Here is a 22170-nt window from a genome sequence, read left to right on the forward strand (position 1 = left end):
AATTTCATGTGTGGTGATATCTCTGTAACCTTATTCCAGAATCCATTTTTATTCTAGTCAAAGCAACTGCTCCATCAGTGGTTACACTAACACAGTTTTAATAAAAACACTGCTTTTATTAAAAAAAGTAATTTAATGTTTAGGATATATCTTCTCCAGCACAACCCTCCCTTAGAATCTGATAATCACGGAATCACGGAATTTTCAGAGTTGGAAGGGACCTCTAGAGATCATCTAGTCCAACTCCCCTGCTAGAGCAGGATTGCCCAGAGCACATTACTCAGGACTGCATCCAGGCGCGTCTTGCAAATCTCCAGAGAAGGGGACTCCACAGCCTCCCTGGGCAGCCTGTGCCAGTGCTCTGTCACCCTCACCGTAAAGAAGTGTTTCCGTGTATTTGAACAGAACTTCCTGTGTTCTAACTTGTGCCCATTGCCCCTCTTCCTGTTACTGGGAACCATTGAAAAGAGCCTGGCTCCATCCTCCTTCAACACACCCTTTAGATACTTTTTTTGTTTTGGTTTTTTTTTTTTTTTGAGAGTTGGCTGTGTAACAGAACTCATAAAATACAAAAAGTACTACTTTATTATTTATTGAAACAGAATTTAGCAAAAAACATTAGTTGAGACATGTCAGGAACATCTGTACTTTCGGGCACCTGTACAGAAAGCCACCCACACCATGTAATTTGTTCTAATACTTGTTTCTTCAAATCCTGAGCAATGTTTTCTATGCATCTTCCAACAGTGTTTGCTGACAAATGCATTTTAGTTTGTCACTACATTGTTTTCCATGTATTATTTCAGACATTTTTACCATGTCAGGAAGAACAAGTGTTTCCTCAATGTACATAGCTTTTTGTCTTCACTATTAGCCAAGAAATCTCCAAAGAGACATATAAAGATTTATCATTAAGTTTACTGAAATTTTTAAAGTACTGGATTGAGTACTGTATGACTTGAAACATTACCAAAAAAAATTGTAGAGGTTTGTTTTCATGTTCTGCTTAGTTTTTAGTTGTCTTGCTAATCCTAATGGCTTCATACTATCCTTAGTTAGTATCTCAAGGCACAATATACACTTAGGGCAACGTTCATCATTAACAATTACAAATGTAAATTTAGATTTCATATAGTCCTCTTGAAAATTTTGGATTGTTTTTGGCCAACTTTTTGTCAGATCTGATTAGATTGTTAGCCATATTATGAGGTAAAAACAATGGCAAAGAGCTCATATGATGAGTCAGAGAAGTGTCAGCTCTTCCATTTTCTTGTTGTTTGCTTATGCTCTCATTATCAGCAGTATTTTTAATCCATGATTTCTTTGCAGGAATTTTTGTTAAGTCACCTGTCCATTTTGAGGGTTAGTATAGTTAAAACTGGGTAACATAATCCATAAATCTACTTAAGCAGGCACACAAACTGCAAGGTGTTGCAATATGGTGAAAGTGAGCAAACAAGTGAGGGTGCCACTGTCAACACCTTTGCATCATGAAACACCCACTATTCCCTGAGGATATGAATATCCAATATACAGACCAAATAGACCAAATAAGTGAGGACACCAGGGTCAAGTAGTATATTAAATACTAGCAAAGCTTTATTTCTTTCTTATTTTTTAGATAAAAATAAGTATTAATGGAAGTTCTACTATTTTCTTCTCGCACCCCAATGGATTGCCTTGCACAGTCCCATGGGTAAGGGCACCCCACTCTGGAGTCCACTGCAAGTGTCACTCAAGATAACAATACCAGATGTGTCAGAAAATTAAGTATTTGGTGTTCAGAATATGGTATTCAGATTCTTGAAAACATCAGATAAAGTGCTTTGGCTACTACCCACAATATTAAAACGCAAGTGATTATCCAGGTTTACCACTATCCCCTACAAGACTGTAAATTTGTTTTGTTTTTAACTCCCTTCTATGCTGCTAATCTAACTGCACACCATGGTGAAGGCTATTATTTCCCTGACCCCACATCCTTAAAAAACACAAGTGCATCCACATGACTTCATAAAAAAGTTTCAAGCATAAAAAAATGTTTAAAATAATCTGTGTGTCAGATGCCTGATTAAGAAACAATTTAAATATTTCCAATTTGTCTGGAGAAGAGCACTGTAATTATGCTGATTGCAACAGTTTTGGATGAATTGCTGTGCTTCAAAAGACATGAATAAACGTGACCAAGTTACTGAGGAAGTTTCTATACCTAATGAGACAGGTGTAGCAGCATCAGCAGCAGCCCCTGCTGTGCTTGGTGGGGGTGTGCCAGGTGGAGTTGTCTCTATTCCACTCTCTTCCATCATGTTCCTTCAGCTATTGAAAGCTGTGAGGAAAAAAAAAAAAAAACATATCTTGAGAAAAAAGGGAAAAGATTTTAAATTATAATGTAAAGGCCATAACACAGTGATTTACATTCCTGAGCAGAGCAGGGAATCCAAATGCCAACTCTAGAAAAAAGAAAAAAAATTACTAATCTCAAGTACATAATTTTCCAATATGTCTCATTCCTCCTGTATCTTCCCTTTATTTTTAGCACTGTGATAATACCTCAGACTCCAAGCATCTTTCCGAAAACCTTACTGTGGATGACCAGTTACTGCTTCCAATGTATACTAGAGGTAGTTAGATTAGTAATAATAGAGGAGTAATTACACATCACAAAACCCATATCCCATTGCAAGAAAAACTTAATCACAGGGTAGTATTTTGCTGCATTATTGAGCTGTAGTAACTCAAACAAGGACTTGACCTATTTTCAGATGCAGGATAGGATGCAAGACATGGCAAGAGGCAAGACAGAGGATGGATGTCTGCCCCTTTTGGCAGCAAAGAACCATAACTACCCAAGAGGTTGTAAGCACCCTTGGGCTAATGCACTTCAGCAGATGCTTCTGAGCATCACACCCGAGCACAAGCACCTTACTGAACATCACGAACAGTGGCATAGCTGGCAACAGGCTGGGAGCACTGACTCTGTGACCTAAGGTCTAACCATGACCTTGTCTACCTTAAAGCAGAAGCATTTTGGGGTCAGCTAAATAAACCTCCAGAAAAGCCAAATGAAACCAGCTGAAATTCACTTCCAACATGAATAAAATTACACTGAAATTAATTTTAACTAAACAAGTTTTCCAGTATAGACAATTCCTCCTGTAAAATCCAAAATCCAAATACCATACTGCTCCAGTGACACTATCAGAAGTGAAAGTAATGGAAAACTGGCTTTTATTTTGAGGGCTGTGTTATATTGGAAGTATCTTTTAACATCTTTGAGTAAACCTTCAAAATATATTACTTCTAGAAAAGTAAAGCTATACGTTTAATTAAAAATCTTAAATTAATGTAAAAGGGCTTAGGAGAAGAAAAGGAGGCGGGAAAAAATTAAGACTTCCACGAACACCTGGATATTTCTGTTCTTCAGTGCAGACACAGCTAACAAAAAGCCCTGCTTCCTCACAAGTCTGGTAAAATAGACAGCAACGATTTGTACTTCTCCCTGAGGTAACAATTCTTAAGGAAATTTTAATGAAATAAAAATCCTATATAAAGTAATTATATGTATAGACAGATTCAAACATTTTCCACCATATCCACTATATCAGCAGTTATTGAGGACTGCCCTTTAACGATTTAGAGAAGAAAAGGCTTAGATAATGTGTTGAGTAAAAATACCAACATGTATATAAAAAGAACTCCACCTACAAAAATACATGGGTTTTTCTCTCTTTAAAAAAAAAACAACAAACCAACAAAAAGAAAAAACACCACAAAACCCAAACCTCATTGCCTCATTGTTGTTTTAAATGTATATACAACTCTTAAGTTTAATATGGAGGAAAAATTACTGTTATTACCAAATTGAAAATCCAAAAAGTAGGACATCACTGTTAGTCTTGACAGGCTTACAAAGAATCTCAAAAACAAACGAAAGCATCAAAATCACGTAGGAGAAATTATAGTCCCTCTGACAAACCAGTATGCTTTGCATAAGCGATTCAAGATTAAATGTTTGGGCCCAGCCTCAGAAAGCAAGTAAATATGGTTTACGTGCAGCACTCTTCATGAAAACTCTTATGACAGAGGGATTTCAGGTTCTGAGTACCTCTTCAATTCATCTAAAAGCTTCATCTCAGATGGGATGAAAGGGTCAGTAACTGCCTGGTGGGGAACACACTGTCCTTGCAGAATGAGTACATATCATCCCTTAGAAAGGAACTGTACAGTCTTCCGTTAAACTTCACTAAGCAGAAGAATTTGCAATAATAAGATTTTGTCTTTTAATCAAGCTACAGGAGTTTACATTCCCCCTCACAGACACATTTCTAAAGTCCTTCTTCTTCCAATTATACACTGCAAAGCAAGAAAGAATTTTCCACTGTGTAACTAAAGTAATCACTGACCAAAACCTCCTAGAAACATTTTATTTTTATCAAGGCTCTTTTAATCTGCTGCTTGATTTCACCTAATGCCATGATTAAAAACTGCTGAGAGGTGCTTACGACTTAAAATAAATACTGTGGACATGTAGAATGACTGAAAAAAAAGTTCCACAGAGCAGCTCTTCAAAAACTCTGTACAAAGATTTATCAAAAACTTTACAGATCTATTCAAGTTGGAGGATGGAGGGGGAAACAACCCCAAAAAGTAACCTAACTGACATCTGGAAAGTTAGGAATTAGTAGAAATGTAAGTAACTTTGTAGTTGCTTTTCTCTATTAACTTTACAATGAGACAAGTGAAGCAAGCATTAAACAGAAACAGCAACCCCAAACCTGCAAAAATTGTGAGTCAGTTGCTGAAATAGAATGATAAAAAAACATAGAGCTGACTTAAAATTTGAATTTAAAAAAAGTAAAAATCACTAGTTCCACATCTTCTCTGACTTGTAAGCCTCTCTGGGAAAGCCAACCATCTGCAAATCCAGCCTGACCAGGAGATGGAAGCTTGAGAGGGGAACCCTGACAGTTGCAGGACTTATCTCCATTCCCTTGGACTTTGCACATCCAGGTTTGCACCCCTAGGCAATGTGTCCCAGTAAGCTGGATATCCTCAGACTGATGACCAGTCAGAAGCACATTACCGTCTCTGTTCTGTTCTGGCTTAAATTTTATTCTTTGACCCTAATGCATACCATACTCTTTCATATATTATCTACTATAATCAATTGGGGGTTTGTCACTAGCTGGGGAAAATAAGACTTCTCCCTACCTTCTGCTGGAAAACTAGACAAATTCCTTTATTCTCTCTCATAACACACAACCACAATAGCAGGTCATATCTTCCTCCCACTCAACTTTTTCCTTCACTCTTTTCCCTTTCCATCTACCTAGACCCATGCCAATTACAGAATCAAAGCCTACATGCCCCGATATTCTTTTCCCTTTAGCTTACCCATAATTAAAAAAAAAAAAAAGGTTAAGGAGAAATGTAAGACATGGGAGGAGGGAATACACAAAAGAAAAAGAAAGCAAAAAGTATAATAGGTGTAACTGGAAGCCAATATCTTATCATGTTGAAAGAAGACAGCACTGCATACAATTAAAACTGATGCTACAGGATATACGGTTTAACACGAATCTAAATGGCCTATCTGAAACCATTTTTTGTGAGAAATCAGGAAGTATTGGGGTGGAAGAAGAACACGGCAGGGGAAAAAAAAAGAAGCCCAAGCAATCTACAGACTTTAACAGTGTTCAGTCCTCAACAAAATTTCCAATGAGGGTTTCCAACTTCCCTTAGCGGAGTTGCAGGGAAAAAGTTCCCCAGCAAGATCAGCCTACAAATCCTTAATGACTGCTGGGTGTGGAACTGGACCGTCCTTTCACAGTAATTTGAAAAAAAAAAAAAAGTAATAGTAATCGTTCTTCATAGTCCACAAACACATAATTTGCAGTAAGTAGCGCATGAAAATTCAGCCTAACTTCTTAAGGAAGTTACTATTGTGCCTTCTTGCAAACGAGAACATTTTGTATTACTAAACTGAAAAGACAAAGGAGAAACTCTGAGACAGGCAAATCGAGGCATACGCAATTAGATCAAAATAACAGCAGTACTGCCATCTAGTGATTTGTGATCATAAATTGATTTCACAAATTTTACAATCTTGTCACATTTAGCTAGAAGAAAATCTTGTCTTATGCTTATATGGAAGTAAAAAAGAAGGGATATGGAAAAGAGAAATACAGAAAAAAATAAAAAAAACACATTCCAAATGGTCAGTCATCCTTAAAACAACCCCTTTAAGAAGCAGAACATGAATTTTGTTAAGCTTCCACCAGTTATCTGGTTAAAAAAATAACCCTTGGCAATATTAATGAAGACACTATAGGGATGATGTTAAACCCCACATTACACAAAGAAAATATAGTATACCCACAAGGTATACTATCCCTAGTTGACTGCTAACTATACCTTACTGATTCTCAACAGCTGAATCTCATTCATTAACCTAAAGCCAGATCTCAGCCATTAACCTAACTCCCAAAGGCAAGGCCCATGTATACTGAAGGGAAAACAAGGCTGAAGTTCTGACTGAAAATTTTAACAGGGCTCATGTTAAAAGCAGGAATGAAATAATTTGATTTAGAGATTAAAAGGCTGAACTGGTAAACTATTAATCTTTTGACTTAAATTCAATAGGAAGTAATTACATTTGCGCTAATATTTTGCAATAATCTTAACACAACCATACTCCAAGAGCATTCTTCAGGTTATTACTCTAAAATATAGAAATTTACAGTTAATGATAAGATTACTTACAAATAGAGATTAGCAAATTTCACATGGACAAAAACACATTATCTAGCAATCAGTCATACTTCAGAGTTTATAATGAGGCCATATTTTCAGTCATCCTTCTTGTATTTCAGTAGATGCTCCTGCTAATAAAAAAAACCCTCACAATATACTTAAGAAACCTAAGAGGCAAAACTATTCTCTCAACAGAGCCCAAAATGAAACAAAATCACAGCTGGAATACTAAATTCAAATGTTATTAAACTTCTTGTCTTTAATCATAATAGGCATAACTTTTTTAATTAAGTGTGTGGAACAGTACTGGTTACACACATTATTAATGGCTAAGCACAAATTGATAACTGTCCAGAATAAGGAGCAGTCATTTATTTATTTGAATGAATCCAATTGTTTGGAGCCATTCCCAGTGCAACCACCTCTTCAAACTGCATTAACTGATAGACAGACTCACAGGAATATACTTCTGTTCAATAGGAGAAAAATAAAATGGAAAAAAAGTCCCAGAACTCATAAAGATGCAAACAAGAGAGATTAAAAACACAATGACCAAGAAGAAAGAAAGAAAGAAAATGACTAAAGAAAAACCTTCAGTAATAAAAGATGGAGTGAAGATGATGTCAATCAAAAGGACAACACTCTAAAAAAGAAAACCCTAAACAAAACCAGAGCTGAACTGTTAGTATAATTAAGTTTCAGCTGAAAAGTACCTCACATTGGTTTATTCCACTTTAGAAAGGGAGAGCACAAAGTCAAGGACAAGACTTCCTTGAGACTGTGGTCTGTTAAATGCAGGCAGGTCCCAGAGGACATACAAAGCCTCACTGAAGCCAAAGGAAGGGCATAGAGGGATCATCTGTTTAATCACCTGATGTTAAATGACTTGTTCTAAAGTCCAAAGCCTTAAGAGAGATAATCAGGAAAGAAAAAAAAAAACAACAAAAAAACACAACAAAAAACCATGACAAACACAACTCTTCCATAGCTGTTTTATATTCATAGCAAAATAATGTTAATCACAACAGCAGCATCACTTTTTCACATTTTAACAACAACAAAAGTCTGTTTACCAAGCATTACCAAGCAGAATCCAGTATACCTTAGACCTGATGCAGTACCGAGATAGCTCAAAACACCAGGCATGCCAGAAGGGGTTGGTCTTGTCTTAAGACTACTGCAGATAGAGTTACAGTAGTCCATAAATACCATAAAAGAGTTCCACTCTTCTAAAAAACTTCCTAATATCTGAGAATTATTTAGTTTCCTACACAGTGCCAGTGATAACCCTTGGGATTTGTTCCAGACCACACGCACCCTTACTATAAAATACTTATTTTTAAACTTCACAAACCTGATGTAGCTCCACAGACCATTCAGATCACTGATGACCATAGTCAGAAAACTGCTGATCTAGCGTACCATGTTATATGCGACTAAAACCACCAAAGAAAGGGCTAAGCAAAACCACGTTCATTCTACCAATTTGCACCAACAGCTAATCATATGGTGTGATGCAACAGCTCCAGCACTTTCAGAGGTTTTTCCCCCCAAAAATAACACTTCTGACATTTGACTATAAAAATAAATAAATCATATAAAGGGCAAACCACTTCAACAACGCCTCCAGAGACATCATAAGAACTAATAAACCTCCTGAAGCCTCACTTCTATCAGATACTAACAGATCTTCAAGGTTGAGAATTTCCACTGTCAATCATGCTAATTCAAGTTGAAACCACACAGGACCAGCATTTCCATCCTTAGCTGCAAGGCTGGAAAGCACAGCCCAGAAGCCAGACATCCAAACTCTCTACACAGTGCCCAGAGGAAGCCTGGTCGCTCAGAGGGTGACTCACAAAAGCAGAGAAATATACGTGACCTAGCAAGGTACCATGACCAGCCAACTGGAAATTCCAAGGTGTGCCGGTCCGTGCATATATTCACAATGCCACCAGTCACTGAGGCAGCAAGAAATCCTGCTGTAAGGACTCTGATCTGTATTCATAGCTCACAACCCTCACCCTACAAGCCCCAAAGCGCGTTCCTGTCAAAGAGGGGGGAGAGGAGCCGCTGCTGCCCTTTAGAAGGACAAGGCGGTTCGGAACAAGAGGAACAAGCTAGAGCGCCCATAGCAGGGTCAGGCCGCTGGCTGCTCTCCAGGTCTGAGCCCGGCGAGGGGCCGACAATGTGCAGACACAGAAGTGTCGCCAAGGGGGAACGGCGCCGGGGGAGAGGTCTCGGGACGGTCCCCGGAGATCCACCCGGGGCCTCCACACCCGCAAATACACGCGCGCTCGGGCCGGCAGGCGCCCCGCAGGGCCCCGGCGCTGACGGGCCGCCCGAGCGGCGCAGCCTAGGCCGGAAGGCCAGACGGAGCGGCTCGGACCCCGCCGGCACCCCCCCACCGCCGGGAAACACCTTAGCGGCCCCCCCCGCCCTACATGCCATGCAGCCCCCCGCCCCGCCGCCCTAACCTCCGGACCTGCCCCTGCCGCTTCGGGCCCCAACGGCACCCAACGGCCGCAGCTGCCACCCGGGAGCGCGGGGAAGCCACCGCTGCGGGACGCCGACACCGCCCGGACGCGCCCAGCCCTCCAGCCACTCCCTCCCCGCCGCCGGGGACGACGGGTGCCAACGCGTCCCTTCGGCCCGCCACGACGCGCGGCCTCACCGAGCCCAAGCGCTGGAGTCCGCCCTTTGCCCCCGCCGCGACCCGTCCGGCCGCGCTCGCCTCGCGGGGAAGCCGCGCCCCGGGCACGATCGGCGATGAACGGAGGTACCGACCGGCTCCGCCGCCGACTACAGCTCCCAGCAGCCATAGCGGCGCCACGCCGCGCTGCCACGTCGCCTGCGGTGCTGCCACCCCGGGGGACGGCGGGTGGGGTGATGCAGGCGCTACGCCAGGTATTGCTCTCGCTCTCTGCTTCCAAAATGGCGGCTTCGGGGAGCAAGACGCGTCCCCTGCCACGTGCGCGGGAGAGAAGGCCGAGGCGGCGGAGAGCGGGGAGGGGAAGCGGGGGAATGGGCCAAGGAATTCTGCTCGGCACAGGGTAAGTGTTCCCTACCCCAGCCCCCGCGCGCCATATTTGTGGCAGTGCAACGGTCACACGAGTGGAAATCGCAAGCTGCGTGGCTATCAAGAGCCCCGGAGCCTTCTTTCTCTGGCTACCCAGCAGAAAGAAAAAAATTACAGAACAGGATTCAATTTTACTGCTGTAAAAAGACATCAGACAGCATCTAGATTCTAATTGTGGAAATTTATATTTTAATTACAAGTGCTTGTGTTAAAATTGCTTAGTGACAACAGAAGCCATCCCTCCAGGCCAGCACAAGGGCTGCCCTGTCCTCAGGGGAGTTGGCTACCAGAGAAGTGCTAGGTGCAGGAGCCCGCCGGGTGATGCTGTCGGAGAGCCCGAGGAGCTGCGCTGTGCCTCTATGCGCGGCTGTTCCCCGCAGGCCCGCCTCTGCCAGCCGACGGTGGTTGGTTGGTGGGCCTCCTGCGCAGGTTGTAGTGGTGCTGCGGGTTCTGGGCCCGGGCCTGGGCCTGGGCCCGGGCCTGCGCCCGGGCCTCAGCCTGCGCCCGGACCTGGGCTCTTGTCCGGGCCTGGGCTCTCGTCTGGGCCTGGGCCCTCTCCCTGGCCACCTGCCTTTGCGTGTTGCAGGGCAAGCTGAGCTCGTACTCCTTGTACTGGTCATCACGTCGCACTGAGTGCAGCAGCCGGTCAAAAGGCAGCCTGCAGATTGGGCAGGTACGTGCCCTGCTGGCCCACTGCTGGATGCATGGAAAGCAGAAACTGTGCATGCAATAGGCTATGTAGGCTGGCTTTTTGATTTTTCCGAGGCAGATGAGGCACTGTGAGTCCGCTGCTGCTGCCGGCAGCAGCCCTGCCTGGGGTGGCGGGCTCATGCTTCTGTCCCTTGAAGTAGCACCTCCCTCCTCTCTGGCTTCCTCAATGTTCGATGCCATGTCCTGCAAAGAGAGACATGCATAGTGCTATAGTCTGAGGGGGGGAGGGGAGCATTTGGGCTCTGTCTCAGCCCACGGCAGGAGGCACACACAGGTAGCAGAATTGGTGGAGGCATGGCATTATCAAGCTGGCCTCCTCCCTGCTGCCCAGGCAGATGGGACACTGGTCCTCCAGCTCCATGGCTATGCTCTCCACGTGCTGTCGTGAGCTGGAGGGACCTGGGGATATCAAGCTGGTGACAGAGTCACAGAGTGTTAGGGGTTGGAAGGGACCTTTGGAGACCATCTGGTCCAACCCCCCTGCCTAAGCAGGTTCACCAAGAGCAGGTGGAACAGGAATGCATAGAGGTAATTTCACCTCCAGAGAAAGAGACTCCATGACCTCACTGAGCAGCCTGTTCCAGTGCTCTGTTACCCTCAAAGTAAAGAAGTTTTTCCTCATGTTGGGGTGGAATTCCCTGTGTTCCAGCTTATGCCCATTGCCCCTTGTCCTGTCACTGGGCACCACTGAAAAGAGTCTGGCCCCAGTGAGTCACACTAGAAAAGGAAGAGAGGCCACAATCATGGGCTGGACCTGGGGAGAGGTGGAAGAAATGCCCAGGTCCCTCCAGACGGAAACTCTCCCAGCTCCCCAGCCTGAGGTTTCCCCTCCCAGCTCACCTCTGCTGCTGCAAGCACACCTCCTGGGTTACACGGCTGTCTGAACCTGGCAGGGCCAGGGAAAATCTGCTCTGGGGTCAGGCACAGAGAGCTTCAGCAAACAACTCCCTGAGCCCACCCCCAGCCCCAAAGCCTCATTCAGCATCCCAAACCTCATTAACTTGTACAGGTGGAATGCTAGCAGGAATCAGCTGTGGAAGATTTGCCACCTGAATATATAGTAGTTCCCACCAGGTCCCATGGACTTACAAACATTCAACAGATACAAACAGCTCCTCACAATTTCAGGGTCTACAAATGCAAAAAGACTGTTCCCACAGTCGTGGTCCTTCCACTCAGAGGACCAGGCAGCTCAAGCTCTATCATTAGTATTAAAGATGGAGACAAAAAAAAAGCATTCAATGCCTCTCCTTTTTCTGCAGCCCTATTTGCCAGGGGACCATTTTCATCAAGTATCGGCCCAATGTTTTGCTCCACTCACTAATAACACTTTAAAAGCCCTTTCTTGTTGTCTTACACAACACTGGCCAGTTTCAACTCTAGCTGAGCTTTGGCCTTTTGTGCCATAGGGACCTGGGTCTCCCTTTAGGTGCCATTGGTGCCAAACCCAGCAGCTGCCTTCTGTTCCTCACCTCTGTCATTGATGCGCTTCTGTGGGCGTCCACCACCACCAAAACCCAAAACCGGCTTTGGGAGATGGCGCTGGGTCCAGAGGGTGTGATCTCTCTCTCTTTCTTTCTCCTCCTTTTGCTCTGTACATCTTTCTCTTCTGATGTACATAGTTATATGTTGTAAAATTCGACTAGTCAGTTGGCTTGTGAAGTTAGATGTTGCAGAGCTGGAATCCTGTGTTAAGATTATGGTGGGCGATTCTCCCTCACCCCAGCCCCCTTTCCCTCGTGGTTAATGGATGGGCAGAGTGGGCAACCCTGTCTGGGGTTTTCCCCACACATATGCATCACTAAGCAATGTGTACGCTCAATAAACACTCTAATCAGTTGTTTGGTGTTCTTTCACCTTAATTTACTCTGGAGGGATCTTGAGCTTTAGAGGCCCTCTCACACTGCCCAGGGAAGCCTGTCGATCAGGTCGTGACACCCTCCTGTTCCATGGCTGGCTTGGCTGCAGCAGGGGAGACGGAGTGAAAGGTGAGTGGAGGGCGAGCATCCCTGGGCAGCCTGGAAAAGATGTGCTGCAGTTTCTGTAGGGTTTGCTCTGGGCTCCCCTGATTGCTCCCATGGTGGGGGTGCTGGCAGCATGTCGCTCTGGTGGGTTGTCTCCTTTCTCCTTCCCATCCAAACTATGCTATACTTCTCTGATTCTAGGATCAATTGTTAATGCCAAGTCTCTCATCCTTGATCAAACTGTGATAGTAAAGTATATTTTGCTCACCGTCTATCTGTAGCCAGTGTTTTAGAATTATTTTAGTGGGTTAGAGTTACAAATCAGAAATTACAATATGTTATCCCATTTTATGCCATGTTTGTACTTTCATTACTGGCTTTCTAATAGTTAATGCAAGGCTATTATCCTACTAAAAAGGGGAAATGCCTTGCTTTTGGCAACTCAGCTTTCCATCTTTCTGAAGGTTAAAGGTTTAAGTGTTCAAGAGGCAGGCTTGAAAGAATTGCCCTGCTTACAGAATTAACTCCTGTAGGAACAGACAGTAATCACAGAAGTTCAGCAGTTCAAAATCAGCCTTGGTTTTCCACAAAGCATCTCATATGCTACTTGCTTTCTAGAAGTTGGAAAATAAAATCCATTTCTTGGTGGTCCAGCATGGGCACGGGTAACATTTTTTATAGTTCCCATGCTATTTCAAGATCCATCCTAAGCAAATGAAAAACAAAGGAAAAAAATTCAAAGTATTTCCCATGTTACATTAGAAACTTTATTAAATTAGCCTACAGGTATGTGAAGTGAAATAAATGGTAGTGAAGGGCAGAATGATGAATATCAGTCATCTTTGGAAAATAGATATATTTTCACAACAAAACACTTTTTTGTTACAGCTAAGAAAAAAAGCCAGGCATACTTGATAGGTTTTCTTTAAAAATATATCACAGTTCAATCATATCAAAGTGAAGCCTTGGGGGATAAAAAACTGAAGACAAAAGAGTTAGATTCAGTGCTCTAGCAATAGTATGAGAGTACCAAGTGACAAGATTTTTTTGTACAGTAATTAACAACCATGCACTGATTTGTTTTCAGTCATTTAGCTACTATATATACAATCTTTAATATAAAGCATTTTTGTCAAAATTAGCTCTGTATTCTTCGGTCTGGACTTTTGAGCTTCAGTATAAGGATTATTATTTGGACACATATCTAATAAAAATTAAGCTGTAGCCATAGTTCTTGGAAAATCTAATATATTTTAAATAACACATTCCCCACTTTTGATTTTGTTTTATCCTAACTTCAGTATTAACTTGACTTTGCAGATTGTCTCAGCAGAAAGTACAAGTACAATTAAATCTTTCCCCTGTAATCTGCATGCGCATCTCCAGTTAAAATTAATGGGAGTTCTCTGCGTAGATCAAGATAAGGACAAATTTTATGTGTAACAGCGTGTTGTGATTAAAAATCTTTGATATAGTAAAAAGACTTGAGTTTCATTATGCTTCTAAATGACCAGAATTAATATGCCTACATTACTTAAAACCTAAAGTTTATACTCACTACTTACTTTAAAATCAGCTATTAACTTTGTGCAGCATTTTTCACTTTATTAAACTGAAAACAAGTTGCTAGGGGATAGCTATCTCCATTTTCAATGCTTTATTTCTCACTATTGTACTATAGAGGCAAGGAATCTCTTTCTATTCCTGTCTCTGGTGAAGTCAATTCTCTGAGCAGATGGTGTTTGCTAAAACTATTTTATTAAGTTCTCACCACAATATGTATGCATGTTCTGAAATATTTAAGTTCTCTAAAGAGCATACTAGGAGCTACAAAAAAGGCTATGTGACAGTCATGAACATCGAGTTGGGGGTCTCTTAAATTGACAGCATGGTGTAGTCCACAGCAAGCTTCCCCACCCACACAGGAGACAGCAGGATTGCTAATGCAAGTCCCATGTGTTTTTTTCCTCTGGAATGATACACAGCTGTCATTTAACAACAATGTGTTACCCTTGCAGGCAGTCTGTTTTCTGAGTATCTACCAATGATCATTCAATTAAGTAAATTCACAATGAATTCACTTGACCTATATATATTGCAAATCCAGCTCAGATATATGCAGACATTACTCATGCTGACTACACAGCAGGAGTTTCACCCACATATAAAAAGGCAGACTTTGGTAATGTGTATATTTAGAACACGTACAAGAGGCAAAATTACCAGAAACTCATCTGTTTTCATTAATATTTGGCTGAATATATCACTTGAGGATATGTGACATACTGGAAATTTTAAAACAAATATAATTCATTCAGCTCTTCACTTTTTCATATAAAAAAGAACTGTTTATATTATGAAGATTAATTTAGCTAGTGGTCTCCAAATCTTACACAGAGATAAAATAAAGTTTTGTGAGCTCACAATTGCTGAATACAACATTTTCTATTCATGGCTTCAGAGAAGAAAGGTTTCACACAGTACAAACACATGTATATACCAGTAGCTCTGCATGTTACCTACATGCACCCAAACCAAATCAGTACTTTGTCTTACGGAGGGATTAAATGGTTACTGGCTTTTGAAATCCTGTAGTTAATTTCTGTACTTGCAAAATTCAAAGATAATCAAATTATTTATTCCAAGGATATAGAGGAAATGGCCAGGGAATTGGAAAACTGCCAGTGCCCATGGCCAGCAAGAACCAAGAATGTTCTGGGGCACTTCATACAGGCACATTCTCAGGCTTGGGCACATCTGCAACGATGTCTTCGGATGCAGATCTCATTTATCACCACTTCAGTGACAACAAGTAAAACCAAACTGTATTTCCATTTCAGCTCTGGGGTTCCTTGTAAAAGAAATCCTCAAAAGTTTTTTTCAGTTTTTCTTCCAGTTGATCCTCTGTTGCATTTAGTATTCCGAAGGCAACTGGTTGTGATTTTATTACGAATATATCAATGCTGTCACAATAGTGATAATTCTTTCTCTCAGACTATTGCAGTCCACATGTAGAGATATAAATGGTTGTGGCACTCCCTGTGCTAAGCCAGAAAGCACATAAACCCTCATGTGCCAAAATGTGACCCCAACACAGAAAGAAGAGAGGACTAGGGCTTCCCATTATGTGCCACAATGTATCCGCCTCTGCCTTTTCCCTATCAACCAGGGATACATGAACCCCTGCAACAAGCCATTCACAAGAAGCTACAGAGCTACCACCAGGGCAGAGTGGAAGAGCCTGCTGGGGTTGTTAAAAGCATATTAGCAAGTAGCATCACTGACAGCAGCAGCAGCTGAAAGTAATACCGCCACGTCATTTTTAGGCTTCTAAAGGTAACTTTCCACTGAAAGAGAATGTTCAGTCTGTACCGACCATTTTATTTTTTAGGCTGATGTGTTTGGGGGACAATTTTGCTTCAATGGATGGATATCTTGGCAAAATGAATTTACACTGAATTTTACAGTTCATAACAGACTGTTTTGGAGGGAGAGAAAGAAGCCTTTTGGAAAGATGGTCTCGATTCATACAGTCAGCAGAATAAGCTAAACTTTAAAGAGGGACTGTTTTTTACTGTTCTACATTCTTGTTATCCTCAACAAAAACACCTTGATATTTTTTTCCCCAATTAATTAATTAAGTTAAACTATTCTGTATTAGCTAAGCCCCTCTGATAGACATCAGTATGACTTGAATTCTTATTTTAATCCTCTCCTTCTGCCCAGAGGTCCCTTTAACCAGACAAAATAAAAGCCAGTTGGCAAAAATGCAAAAGAAATGGACACACAGTAGAATATTTTTGCAATTACAAGCTAGATCACTAGAAACACAGACACACAGCATAAAAGTGGAGACACAAGTTAATGAAGAATGGGGGGTACATGTGTCACATTATTAGCAATGCAAAAGACCAGCTTAAGCATGTTTCCCTACATCAACTATAAAAAAAGAAAAGGTGCCTTTTTAGCAAGTATGCACAGAGATTGCTTAGTTATTTCTAAGAAAAAAACATCAGAACACTTTACTATTTTTATCCTATATTACAGTCATTATTACTACCTGTTTATAAAATGTAAACCTCTTCTTGTAGTTAAGATTTACAGCAGTCATCACCTTTGTCCACTCCTTACATAATCAGTCCATGGTGACAAAAATAAACTGATTTAATTTACATATTTTATGAAGTACTTACTGATATGTTATGGATTATTAGTTGTGTATGGCAGAAATAGTGGTCAGAACTGCAACATATGAAGTTGAATGGTAACAAGAGATTTGTTGAAGACTGGTGCTGGGTCTGAAGTACCAAGAGATCTTGAGGCATCTTATAATACTGATGTATGCAATGCTTTTATCTCCAAAACTATTCAAGCAAGGTATGCCCACCACCAGTAATGGACAAAAAAGCCTGATGATGGATTTCCCAAACTGCAGTATTGTACTACTTATCCCCATCAGATCTTGTTTCTTAATATGTCTTGACCAAAGATCAGAAGAGAAGGTAAAATTTGGCAAAACAGTTTTTCTTCTACATAACTAGTGAATCAGATCACCTGTACGAAGTGGTATTTGGTAAATTGCACTGTCCTGGGAGTATCTCTACTCTGAAACATGACAAATGTGAAATCTATATTTAAAGATGCTGAAATGGGATGTTATCAAAAACTGATCTGCAAACTAATATTTTTAAGCCAGCATATTACAGTATAAATGCGTTGCATACCTGTTTCTATAAAATTTATTGTCATGAAGAAAAGAATGATCAGGATCCCCAGAGCGTGGCATTTGTCCATCTGCCACTTGTATACACAATACAAACCTCATGTATTGAGATTCTGTTTAATGCACAGCAATTTTCTGCTGGACAGATTAGGAGCCAAATATGATGGTAAACTACAGGAAGGAGCACAACCATGCCGCTTTGCTCCTTGAGAGTCCCACTGTGCTACACATCAGCTTTTGGGGTCATTCACTGCTGACCTCCTTCGTAGAGGATGTGGGGCTATCTCGAACTGGTAGCAAGTCATAATGACATGGAATATGGCTGTTTTTGGGAAGATCATAAGGATCCTGGCTGAAACGTCCGCTGCTGCTGAATGCTCCCTGGACAACACTCACGGTAGGTTCTGTGAGAAAAGAGAGCACATATTCAACACTAGAAGTGGCAAACAGAAGGCAAGCACTGTACTTCATTTCAGTTTGCATTACAAAATATCCTCTCCTTTCTGCTGCAATATGAAGATTCCTTGTCATGCTGAGTCCTGAAATGCAGGTGTAGAAACAAAGGTTGATGTTAAGGTGTTTTGGCTTTTCACTACATTACACCGGGCTTGCAGCAGGGACCTGCCATGAATATAGTTACTGACAGAAGCAAGTGGACCAGCATCTGTTCTTCATGTGTGGACAAAGTAAAAAAACCGCCCAAATTTGGGGCTTTCAGTCAAGATCTTACAAAAATCCTTAAAAACACAATGGGGATGTTGATGGATTTCAGAGGAATCTCTAACTGGGGACAAAAAAGGAAAATGGTATCCTATGACATTTGACATACACTTTATTCCAGTCCAGAGACCATGATGGTAACTACCATTCCACAAGACCCCAAAGTTTTCTGTAACTACAGTAATACAGTAACTAGATAGGGCTCATATCCATTAAATACTAAGTCTGTGGGTGAAGATGCTGTTTGTTCTGGTCAAGAGGAGGAAACATCTTTTTGATCCCTCCCATACACTTACTCCAGCTGCATTTACTACTTAACAGCCTAATCTAGATTTGAATTACATTGCAACCAAATGCTAAATTTATCTTACGCTGTTGTTTCAAGAAAGGCTTTCAAACCAGGGAAATTCAGAGATACCTCTAGGTTATAGAAGGTATTTCACACTGTTCTTGTGAATTACACCACTTATCTCAAAAGAATAAGATTGGTGTTACAGCTTTTGAGCCGAAAATAGAATCTGAATGGACCATCTTTTTTTTCAGTGATTTTTGATGTGTTTTGATTAAACTGATTCAAAGACAAAAGTCTTGTGCTCTTGTTCTTAACCTTAAACATCTACAAATAAATTTTGTGCTTACCAACTTCATAAACGTTCTTATTGGTTGAAGCAGAACCAGCAATCTCAGCATATGGGGAGTCCCTGCGTGCTGGTGACTTCATTTCAACATATCCGCATTCTGAACTTTTTGGTACAAGAGCTGGTGGGTCTTTTATAGTAGCATATGGGTTCTCAGAACTACTTAATGAGCAATTACTTAAATTGTACTCTGAGTTCTTCACTAGATCTGCAAAAAGAAAAACATTATTATCTCAAGCATGCTACATACTACGGACATTGTTACTTAAGAGGGCATTCTTCAATTTTCAGTTCTAAAAAGTCATTCATAAATGAGTATTTAAGTGGAACCAGTCATAACATTTCAAAATTGTTATACAGCAATTAATGAAAGCACCTCTACTGCTATGCTCTATTATGGGCTTGATCTTGCCATAAGCAAATTCCTGTTGCAAAGTCTGAGCACCTTCAATTCTGGTTAAAATAGTAGCTAGCATTAAATACAGATGTAGAATCAGTCTTTAATAGGCACTTCAGAATGCTTTCTGCCTTTTCAAGTGTTGAACCCAGGATACCTAAAATAAGTGATCTAAGACTATTCCCAATAGCAATGTCTGGGCAGATGGTAAGGTGATTTCTAGGGATGGCCTGTTTGCTGCAAAGTTTGAGTATGCAGCCACACTGAAAGAGTATCCAGCTTCTTATAAATTTCTGTAAGGTGCACCTAGGAGAACGGAAAATGAAACATCAGGTGGCTTGTCACTTCAGGATTTAACTGAAGGACAGATAACTGTAGTTTAAGAGAAGATGTATTTTCTTATGCTGGGAATAGATTTTGTGGTGTCCATGTTGCTTTGTTCACTGTGTTGTTTTGTGATACACTGTGTTGTTTAAGCTTTAGAGCTGTGACTTTCTCAGTTTGTTGCTGACTCTGAATATCCAGCATGGGACTGACCTTGGTGAACCTGTCAGTGGACAGGTGCTCATAACTTTGTGACTCCTTTAAGATATTTTAAATTGGGCTTCCCCTAATCCTCCAAAACCAGGAAATGTCAGGTATAATAAATCCTTCCTTCAACTTAATTGTCCTTTATTATACACAAAGTGACAAAACAGCTGCTTTTGTCTACATGTTTATATGGATTTAGCTACACTTTTTTTCATTGTTTGGATATCCAGGCATTCTAGTCACCCTTGGCATGACTTAGTCATATAACAAAAATAGTGACACACACCAGTATGGTCCAATATAAAGTCTTATGAGAAAACTGGATAATTCAACAGATCAAAACATCATCACTACTCTGAACTTCTGAAACTTTTATTTCCTCTCTATGTATTCATATTTTGATATCCTTTCCAAAGGCCTGCAATGAATGTGATGAAGCCTTCAGGCTTGTAGGCATGCAGTCCTACATTGACCATACTGTTTGCAAGAGGAATTGTCTCTCTTTTGAAGGCCTTTCACCAGAGGCAGCATGTATCATTACCTGGCTCACTAGGCTGAATTCAAGGGCCATCACCCTCTGCTGTCTAGAATAGAGCCAGTTCCTGACTGAAGCATTACAGAAACATTTGATGTATGTGACACATAGGGGACTTAGAAAGGCTTGGTTTGTTGTTGTTTGTTTTTTTTAAAAAATCCCTCCCCTCAAAAAGAAAAAAAAAGCAAACAAACTTCATGCATTGATTCAGTCTGAAGTTATTTTACATTCTCTTCATACAGAAAGAAAAGCTAATTTAGAAGAGTAAACTGAATGTCTATGTCATTTCATGTAAATGCATCTGAAAATAAACTCACCTTTCAGGGACTTTCCCAAATATCCCCTATCAAGTCCAAAAGCACCTGAGCAAAATGATATAAAAAACAGTGTAGTTTTAAAATAATATAAAAGTTAATTGCATAACAGCTTCTAAAGCTTTAAAAATTGCTTTGGGACTAAATTCTGCCTTAGCAGAGTAATTCTTTTATAAGCACTGTGAAACTGCCCAGTACAGGGTTACAGAAGCAATGTTACTGTTTGCTTGCACACTTCCTGAACAGGGAAGGTGGTTAAGGTTATAAGGGACCATTAAATTACCTGGTTTGACCTCACATATGTCACAGGCCATTACGTTTCCCCCAGTTACTCTTGAACAAGCCCAGTAACTGCTATTTGATTAAAGCATATTTTTTGTCTGGATAAACCGTATCTACCAGAAGGGCATCCCATCTTATCCTCAAAATCTCAGGGTATGCAAAGTTCACTCCAATTCTTGGTACTTTGCTTCCAAAGTTAATCATTCCCATTGTGTTGTCCAATATCACTCTGTTCTAGTCCCTTGATCTGCAGGAATGGCCTAAACACCTAGTGCCTAAGTCTAAAGCTTTGCAATTATCTGTTAGTAACAGGTTACTCTCAACATAAATCCCAGTATAAACATCAGCAATGCCAGACAACTGTCTTCAGAGACCTGGCACCTACCTGGTTACTAATCCATTCAAATAGCTTTAATTGATATTATGGAGTACTAATTTTTTAATCAGATTGTATTGCGGTACTACAGTAGAAGCCTTACAAAAGCCTAACATAATTTCATCTATACGATCTCTCTATAAACAAAACCACAGCCAGTATCTCTTAGCAGTTTTAAGTGCTAGTACAAATGCTCTAAGAAAATGTGAAGTTGAACATTGAGCATATAATGGAAATCCTTTACTAAAAGAAAAAAAAAAAAAAACAACAGATCTGAGCCTGATTTTTGGTTAGACCAAGATTGGGGACGAGCAGGAAAACAATTATGCTGCATACTGTTGTTCTGATTCCCAGAATCTGATACTGAAAAGTACCAGAAATCCAGGTTATTAAATGATCTAAATTACACTGGCACTGAAAGTCCCTTTTAAGGCTTTCACTAGTCAGAGATATGGTCAGTGAAATACAGCCTTTTTGGAATGCACAAGATGAAAAGACAACAAAAGATAGCATAAAGCAGGATACAGCAACTCTCACCACTTCTCAGGAATTTTTCTTCTTAAGGATAATGCTCTGTCTTTTAGCAAACAGGAGGCTTAGCTGGGAATATGCCTCTAGAATTTACATCTGAAGCAGCTCAGACGTTAAGAAACTCCTTTATAAAGCATTGATTCCATTTGATGGATATGAAAAAAAAGATGTGCAACCTCATTTATTTACTAAGAATATCTAATTTTGCCAAAGCAGACCCTTATTGTACAATACCCATTGTTTTATGAAACTAATATGAAACTTTTATGAAACTAATTTATTCCTTATAAAGTGTCACTTTTTTATCTCTTAAGGGTACTGCCTTAAAGAAAGGTCAAGCCCATAACCCTGAACCTCACACACAGTCTATCAAGCCTGGCATTACCCTGAGGGAGAACCAGGAAAACATCCCTGCTTTCCAGTCCATCCCAAACACAATGAATAACATTCACATTCTCCTCCTTTCTTCTTTCTTACCAAGCTCATTGAGGTAGCCACCATGTTTCCAGTCTGCAGGCAGTGTTCCTGTGTAGTCCATGACAGTGCCTCGTTTTCCAGGTTCCACATTTTTAAGGTTCACAAACAGCTGATTGTTTTTTGCCTATTTCAAAGAAAG

The 22170-nt window shown here is 40.9% G+C and overlaps 2 protein-coding genes across 3 annotated transcripts in view; both read right to left on the reverse strand.

Annotated features, from left to right (window-relative positions):
- Positions 1 to 9527, reverse strand: part of PRRC1 (proline rich coiled-coil 1) — a 31367-nt gene extending 21840 nt beyond the window's left edge. Inside the window, exons 1-2 of one of the 2 annotated variants that reach the window (XM_082497683.1) lie at positions 9428 to 9527; positions 2210 to 2326 (exon numbers count right to left, since the gene is read on the reverse strand). In XM_082497683.1, the coding sequence (XP_082353809.1) occupies positions 2210 to 2306 (97 nt within the window). In that variant the 5' untranslated portion in view covers positions 2307 to 2326; positions 9428 to 9527. Of the gene's footprint in view, positions 1 to 2209; positions 2327 to 9238; positions 9307 to 9427 lie in introns of those variants that run through there. The other variant, XM_082497682.1, reaches the window with a different exon arrangement.
- A 7775-nt stretch (positions 9528 to 17302) lies between these two features.
- The window catches only part of MEGF10 (multiple EGF like domains 10), a gene marked incomplete at its 5' end in the record, with an annotated part of 79552 nt that continues 74684 nt past the window's right edge, over positions 17303 to 22170 (reverse strand). The window contains 4 exons of the mRNA XM_082497193.1: positions 17303 to 17634; positions 18590 to 18796; positions 20369 to 20413; positions 22032 to 22155. Coding sequence (XP_082353319.1) covers positions 17474 to 17634; positions 18590 to 18796; positions 20369 to 20413; positions 22032 to 22155 — 537 coding nt within the window. The 3' untranslated portion in view covers positions 17303 to 17473. The remainder of the gene's footprint in view (positions 17635 to 18589; positions 18797 to 20368; positions 20414 to 22031; positions 22156 to 22170) is intronic.

This window comes from Vanellus vanellus (genome assembly GCF_965231255.1).
Source record: "Vanellus vanellus genome assembly, chromosome: Z".
In the NCBI taxonomy this organism is placed as follows: domain Eukaryota; kingdom Metazoa; phylum Chordata; class Aves; order Charadriiformes; family Charadriidae; genus Vanellus; species Vanellus vanellus.